Source organism: Apodemus sylvaticus, chromosome 1, assembly GCF_947179515.1.
Source record: "Apodemus sylvaticus chromosome 1, mApoSyl1.1, whole genome shotgun sequence".
Taxonomy (NCBI): domain Eukaryota; kingdom Metazoa; phylum Chordata; class Mammalia; order Rodentia; family Muridae; genus Apodemus; species Apodemus sylvaticus.
Window position 1 is genome coordinate 49,712,041 of NC_067472.1, and position 8,581 is coordinate 49,720,621.

Here is an 8,581-nt window from a genome sequence, read left to right on the forward strand (position 1 = left end):
GATGCCTAATAACAATCTATCAGAAAGATACAAACAAGTAACTTTATTCAGAGTGAACAGGTGATAATGAGAAATATATATGTATATAGAATTACATGAATGCATACAATAACAAGTTGTGGGAAAATAAGATATGAATTTCAAATAGAGTGGAAAGGGGTATATTGGAGAATTTGGAGGTAGGAAAGGTAAGGGATAAATTATGTAATTATATAATATCAAAAAACAAAAACAAAAAGAATTGCAAAATTGTAAGTTTTCATGTTACTTTTCTATACAGGCTTCATTTAGCTAAAATTCCCTCTCAGTTTCATCATTCCCCATCTGTGATTAAACTGTAATAATCTCTAGTACATACAAGTTGCTATAAATAATAAATATTTGCATGAATCAATAGTATATATTACATACAAGTTATCTAAACACTATATGTTCTTTGATCTGCAATCAAATGAAAGCATTTAGGTTTCACTTGATTCTGTGTATGTTATGAATACCACTGCAAGGATTGTTTAGTGTCATGATTTGTTGATCTTCTTTCCAAATTGATTTCTTTTGGTTTTCAATTTTTACTCAGCGGCAAAGTATGGGATATTCTTTATAATTTTATATACTGGTTATATTCATCTATATTCCCGAAACAAATATACAGTAGTTACCTTTCTCCATATCTTTGATACAGTAGTTTTTGTGTTAATGTGACAGTTCCTTGTGGTGCTATGCCAGAATTAAAGATGTATAGTATCCTACAAAGATTTCCCATAGGTTCTGGAGATCTAAGTCATGACCTTAGGTTTGTATATAAAGCATTTTATCCACTGACTTACCTTCCAAGGTTCAAGATTTTTTTTACTACAAATTCATGAGATTAGGGAAGTTAGTAAGACATGCACTGAGTCATCTTAGATGAAGATCCATGAAAAGAAGCTGAATGATTCAACTTAAGCTCAAATACATGATAATTAGGAAGGGAAAGTGTAATTACTGTATGTCTTGGAGACTGAGAAAATGAGAGGTTAAGAAAGAGTAGTAAATCTCATCCAAATATGTGTGGGGCGACAGGGGCAAGAAAAGGCTAAGGGTAAGAATGGAAAATGACTGGGGTGGGACTCGATGGTGATTAGTTGGAAGTCCAGGATGGAAGAAGATACAAGGAACCTATGGGGCTCCACCTAGCCTGGATTCCTATCTGAAGTGACTACCTCCTATAGCTAGGCAGGACTTCTGCAGGAGGGATGCAGTGTCATTCCAGCAACAAATCTTTCAAACGAAAATTTGTCTTCTGTACAAGATGTGCAGTGATGGAGCAGAGACTGAGGAAAGTGGCTACCAACAAATGTCCCAACTTGAGACTCATCCCATGTGAACAATCCCACTCCGGGCACTATTAATGATACTCTAATATGCTTGCAGATAGGAACCTAGCATTACTGTAGTGTTAGAGGCTTTACTCAGTAATAGATGGAGACAGATGAACAGAACCACAACCAAGCATCAATTAGAGCCAAGTCTAATGGAAGAGTTTAGGACAGAAGTGCAAGTCAGAGAGGTCAAGCACACCACAAGAAGACACACAGAGTTAAGTAACCTGGAAATATGAGGACTCACAGAGCCAAGACCACCAAATAGGAAGCCTGCAGGACCTTGACCTTGACCCCATATACTTTTGTTGCAAATGTGTAGTTTGGTCTTCATGTGGGTACCCTAACAAGTAGAACAGGGGCTTTCTCAGTCTCTGTACTCTGCCACGGGTTTCCCTTCCCTAATTTGTGGACTACCTGATTGGGCCCCATTGGAAGAGGATGTGCCTAGTCCTGCAGGGACTAGATGCCTGCCCCATGGTGAAGTAGTACACAAATGAGTCTCCCCTTCTATTAGGAGAAAGGGAGTGTTAAAATAAAGGGACTAATAAGGGTAACGTTTGGAAGAAAAGATGAATGGGCCTGTGAACAGGAAAAAAGTGAATAAAAATGTATAAAAATAAAAATAGAAAAATAAGAAATAACATAAGGAGGCAGCCTCATTTTCCATGACATTTGATTCTATGCAAGTGAGCCTTCAGTGGGTTGGAGGATGATAAGGACTGACATTTTTTAACTGAGTCTACTAGTTTCAAAAATTACTTTTAAATATAACCTGACATTCTAGTAGTTAAACAAGAACAAATTTTTGGTATGTTCATCTGGCTGTCCCTATACAATTAGATGAGGATAAAAGTGTAAACAGATAACAAATTCCTGTCATATTACTGCAAATTTCTGACATCCATTTGTATTAGTCTTCTCAAGAAACCTGTGAGTGTATGTTCACTATAAAGAATTTTGTATGGACATGCTTACATTCAGTCCTTGCATTGAAAAGGACTGAATGGGTTAATAGAATAAATTAAATTTTTCACAGTCTCACCTAATGTTATCATAGTCATTTTATTTATTTGTTATTCTTCTGAATAAGATAAGAACATTCTGAAAGCCAACATGCTATTGCAGAGGTGAGCCTGTCACCACACGTTCTTGAATTTGGTACAGGGTGAGAAAATATGATTCATAATAGAAGATAAGACAAATGCTTCCAAAGGTTTTATATTCTAAAAACCTAAAAAAACCAAACAGAAACATCATCTTGACCTCAAAATAATCTTTGTAAAAGCACTTTTTACATCCTTGTTCCTCAGGCTGTAAACCAGAGGGTTCAACATGGGGGTGACCATGGTATAGAACACAGATGCAATTTTGTCCGTGTCCATAGAGTGACTGGAGCTGGGCTGCAAGTACATGAATATGAGTGTCCCATAGAAAATGGAGACAGCTGTGAAGTGAGAGGCACAAGTGGAGAGAGCTTTGCGATACCCTGCAGCTGAATTTATCTTTAATATGTTGGTAAAAATGAGCATGTAGGATATTATGATCAGTATAAGGGCAAAGAAGATATTGAAGCTGGCTAAAATAACAAAAATCAGTTCATTAACATGTCTATCAGAACAAGATATCATCATGACTGCCAGAACATCACAGAAAAAATGATGGACTACATTTGACTCACAGAAGGAGAGACTTAATGCATCCACAGTATAGATGGAAGCAAAGAGGAAACCACAAATATAACAGCCAAAGAGAAGAGACACACACATGTGTGTTGTCATGGTGGTGGAATAATGTAGGGGCTTACACACTGCTACATAACGATCATAGGCCATTGAGGCTAAAAGGTAGTTTTCCACATCAGCAAACTTTACAAAAAAGAACATCTGAGAAGCACATGAATTGTAAGACATGATTTTGTCTCCTGTAAGGAACCCAGCCATGACCTTTGGAGTTACTGTTGAAGAATAACAGAAGTCCACTAAGGACAGGTTTCCTAGGAAAATGTACATTGGGGTGTGGAGTTGAGAATCCAAGAGAATCAACAGGATCAGCCCCAGATTTCCTATAAGGGTGATGGTATAGATGAGGAGGAAGATAATGAAGAGTGGAAGCTGCAGACCTGGGTCATTGGTGAGTCCAACCAGGATGAAGTATCTCTCTTCTGTCCTGTTCTCCATCAGTGATATCAGTTAATCAACAGAAGGACTTAAATTTTTTAAAACAAAAACTGTTAGAACAGGGGCTAAAGAGGTAGTTTAGTGGTTACAGCTCTGGATTTCTATTCCAAAGGACACAGCATCTACACAGCAGCTCACAATTGTCAACAATCCAGTACAAGGGAATCTCTCTGACACCTTGTTATGGCATGCTCAAGAATGAGGCAAACATTTTGAGTAGATATACATGCAGGCATGGCATGTATACTCATAGAATTAATTTCTAAAATTAAGAATAGTGTAATAAAATAATTGGAATCTGTGAAAATTTATTTTCTACTAATAATGGAAATTAAAAATGTGTGTATGTTTGTGTGTGTGTATGTGTGTGTATTTGTTAGCCAAATATAGTGACTTAATAACTATGAACATTTTTTTTTCTTTTAATGTGCCTATGAACTTGTCCTAGACTATGTATACCTAACCCTACTGTACTGACATGACTGAACATAGTATATAAACAACATGATCTCTGTCAATAGATAATGACTTTGATAAATTATTGTTACATCCAATTAAATTGGCATTAACTAAACAAACATTTTCTACTTTTTTAAATAACACAATTACCACTTTCTGTTCGAGATCCTGGTAAACTCTTAATCCATTGCAATCTAACAGTTGAAAATAATTTGACTTAGATATAAGGAATAATTTTTTTCTTTTGTTTTACCACATTGAACTGAGTGGCACACTGTGTGGTAAATTTTTCTTGGTGATTACATAATGTTTCTCATTAGATCAATTAAACAAGCAATCCCTAAGCAAACAAGGAAATGTTTCTTCTGAATACTAGAACGTTATAAATGAAGTAATTAACTCTGGATTGCATTTTAATATTTTCTACATATATTCTCATGCTTTTAATATAATAGGTCTAGGTACATTTCAAGGACATATCCAGAAGCATTTACATATGGCTAGCTCACAGAAGGCTTTAACTTTAATCAGCACTGTATAACACTAAATTTGCTAGTTTATTTTACTTACAATTAAATTGGAATAATATTCAACCACAGAATTAGTTTGTAATACAGACATGTCATTTTAAACAGAGAGTTAAAATTCTTAGAAGATATATAAAGCAGTTCATCTACTATCTACCTCCTCTAAACATCATTTTGCTATCTGCAAAGTGAAGATAGTAATGAGGCCTACCTTGTGATATTGTTACAAACATAAAAAAGAATAACAAAGACACTATGATGCTGGATTTTTACATGGCTCAATGTGTACTACTGATCATGATGTGATTGCTATGTGATAATAGCACATAAGGCTTTTGTTCTGAGTAAGGTCAAGTCCTGAAATTCATTCTCCAATTTACCTGTTCTGTATTTGGGACTCTGGTATTGAATGTGCTTTCTCATAATCATCAGTTTGTTTTCACTCAAAGACTATAAGTCCTAGTCATGCTATTTCACATTGTCAATTCTTTTCATAATTTCATTATTGTAATCCTCCATTTTAAATATAACTTTCCTTCCTTCTTAATTTTTTGTTTTAATTTTCTCCTGACACTATCCAACAGTGGCAACAGAGACTAAGATAGTACAATATAGGTTTTTTAACCTCTGATATATGTAGTTCTTGAAGTTTAATGAGACTTAAATTTTGTTGTTTGCCTTACTATATTTGGAAAGATATCTACTCTATTATTAGCCATTATCTTTGTGTTAAGATTTTGTCCATTTCAGTTATGTATTATACCTTGAAAACATTTAAATAGACAATCTTACCTCATAATAACTTTCTCCATTGGCTATATTATATACAAATGGAGTTTGTGTGTATGTTTGCATTCGTAATTGTGTGTGTATGTGTGAGAGAATTAAAATGGAGGTATTCTTTATTACTCTACGTTATCACAAAATAATTTAGAATCTAAGAAATTTAATTAGAATCTCATTTTTGAGAACACAATGAGAAACACTCCGGTACAAGAGCTATAGATTACAAACCTAACCTCAGGGAATAAGATTTTAAATGTGACTGAGAAAGTATTCATTTATGTTTAAACCTTCATCAATGTACAAAAATATAATTTTATGTTTTGTGCCTGTGTCTTTTCTGATTGTTTCCTCTATGAAATTGAAAGAATCATACATTGAACAACAAAAAATTACATCAACCATCTTATATTTTCTATTCATTCTGAGAGGATTTTTCAATATTTGAATTATCAAAATTCTTCAAGTGTTTTTATACTTATACTTAGATTCAACACCTCAATACTAGTTTAAGAAGAATAACCTTTAACCTTAAAATTGTTTTAGCCCTAAAATATATTTTTAAATACCTGTTTTCAAACAACCCACAGTAGTTATACAGTGACCATTTATTTTATGGCATTGTCTATAGCAGTGGCACAGTTTACAATAGGATAATTATGCTAAAGAGTTACTCTAAATTCTTAAAAATTTACTACATAATATTTCTCAAATCTTCCTGCTGCTTGCTCTAAAAAATGGTCAATGTTTCCAGCTTGTGTAAAGCAAGAGGTGAGGACAAAATTTCCACACAGACCAGGTTCTGAATTCACCATGCATCCCTCCTCTTCCCTTGGAAGAGTCACATACCTTTTTATCCAGGTATAACAAGATCACTTGCATAATTCACAAGTTGTGTCTGTATAAAAAAATACAGGAGACTGTTAGGGAACCTATGAAGAGATTATCAGATAAAGTCAATCAATGTGACAATTTATTTTTGAGTGTTTTTTTTCTCACCTTTCTTAAAGGCTCATGGCTAATCCTCAAGTAAGTCAAAACACCTGCACATGTTAACAATGATGACCATTAATGAAAAGTATAGCATCTAATGGAAAATAGCACATAGTATTTACCCTAATGTGTCATATTGCTAGTTCAGAAACTAGTACATGGAGGTGTGAGGAGAATTTTAGACACTAAGACAGCACTGGAGATTCCTCTAGAGTATACCTGAAGATCCTCATGCTATTTTCTTAGGGAAAAATAATTAACTGGCTTTGGGGACCAATCTTGCTTATTAGAAATTAAATTTTATTTTTAATGGATAAATAAAAATACAAAAGTCATGCATATTAATAAGGTTTCATACAATGCTTCTAGACATAATGTACATTGTAAAATGTTCAAATCACATTAAGTATGTCTTTCTTCCCAAGAATTATTTATTTGCAATTAAAAATACTTTGAAAATCCTTCTTTCTAGATTTTTATTTTTATTTCTTCCAGCCTATCCAGAAAATACACTACATCATTTCTATTTATAGTAACTCTTCTGTCTAATAACACATCTGAGATTATAGTTCCTACCTAATGGAAATTTGCTAAAAAATATCTGATGACCATTGATTATTCTTTATGAGTAGCCCTTTCTAGTACTATAGAGTGGCCTGTGTAATGTTTCACAAAAATGTCTACTTATTTCTTCTGACCATTAATTTTTTTTTTAATTTTTATTACCCGTATGTGATGTTTTCCATTTGCTTATTTATGATATTAATGTGTAGAAATCCAAGAAAACTTACAAAAATTCATTATCTCCTTCAATCACATGGATACCAGGATTTGAACACAGATCATGAGCTTGTAAGCAAGCTCCTTTACACACCAAGCCATCTCACTAGAGGCCATTTATAAATTGCTTATTATTGAGTTTTGTAATTACTCTGAGAATGAACCTGCTTCCAAATAGAAAATTTTTACTATGTTCCCTATTATGTAATTGTTTCTTTTTTTCTATAGAGTATGTACTTTCCCAAGCAGATTCTTTCTACCTTTAGACAATCACACATTTTTATTTTGTTTTTATTTTGATTTTTTTCTTTTTGTTCTTCTGCAAAATGAGGATTAAAAAAATTCTCCTGCTAGCAATGCAATACTTTCAAGTGTCTTCTGTATATTTCCTTCTAGGATTTTCCTAGTTTGTATCTTTTAATTCTAGTCTCATATTTATTTTTGAAAATCCTTCTGTAGTTGTAAAGTTACAAATTATGTCATTTTGTTTTTTATGTGGATTCTTTGTGTTCCAGTTTCATTTATTGATGACACTCCTATGACTCAGTATGCTCTCTTGGTAAAGTTTTAAACATTGATTGCCTATTAATATATATGCTTTTGATTCTAGAATCTCTATTTTATATATCTTGTGGGACAATCTCATTTGATTAAAGTAAATATGTTTTCAAAAGTATTTCTCAATTTTGTTTATATTTGTCTTGTTGAAGTATTTTGACATTTGCTGATCAAAAATTTTGAGCTGCCATTTTCTCTTTCATTGCACTACTTCCGTTTCATTTTCTGTTTCTATAGTAAAATGTTCAACAAGTACAAGGTAAACATTAGATAGTTAACTTGGATCACAATTACAAGTTTTAATGTATCATTACAGGGAACTCAAATTAGAAGGAAACTGAGGCAGGTGTTCCTGTCACATCCACAATCAATAGCAAAGAATAATGAATTAATGCTGTATGAAAAGTGCCCCATTCCCCATACTCATAGAAATTCAGAATCGAGACTCTTTTCTACTTTATCTTTTATTGGTTTCAGTGTACCTGTTTTTATGTTGAGGTCCTTGATCCACTTGAACTTAAGCTTTGTACAAGGAGATAAAAGTAGTTCAATGTGCATTCTTCTACAGGCTTACTGCCAATTGAATGCTTACTGCCAGAATTTGTTGAAAATGCTGGGTGCAAGGGCCTGTCAGGAGAAAGCTGGTCTCCCAGAAGTGCCCACAGGAGGGATAAGCTACATCCAGAGAAAGCAAGCTCAAGTACCACCAGAGGTAACCAGATGGCAAAAGGCAAGTGCAAGAACCCTAACAACAGAAACCAAGGCTACTTGGCAACATCAGAACCCAGTTTTTCCACCACAATATGTCCTGGATACAGCAGCACACTAGAAAAACAAGAGTTGTATTTAAAATCGAATCTCATGATGCAGATGGAGGACTTTAAGAAGGAAATAAATAACTCCCCTAATGAAATACAGGAGAATGCAGGTAAGCAGGCAG

At 33.8% G+C, this 8,581-nt stretch overlaps 1 protein-coding gene across 1 annotated transcript; it reads right to left on the reverse strand.

Annotated features, from left to right (window-relative positions):
- Positions 1-2,617: 2,617 nt before the first annotated feature.
- LOC127678143 (olfactory receptor 5B3-like) lies at positions 2,618-3,544 on the reverse strand. Its single transcript, XM_052172924.1, has one exon. The coding sequence runs from the start codon at positions 3,539-3,541 to the stop codon at positions 2,618-2,620; it is 924 nt and encodes a 307-aa protein (XP_052028884.1). The 5' UTR covers positions 3,542-3,544.
- Positions 3,545-8,581: the final 5,037 nt, after the last annotated feature.

Excerpts from the sequence above, each read along its gene's own strand:
- LOC127678143 (XM_052172924.1), bottom strand. The coding sequence starts at position 3,541 with ATGGAGAACAGGACAGAAGAGAGATACTTCATCCTGGTTGGACTCACC.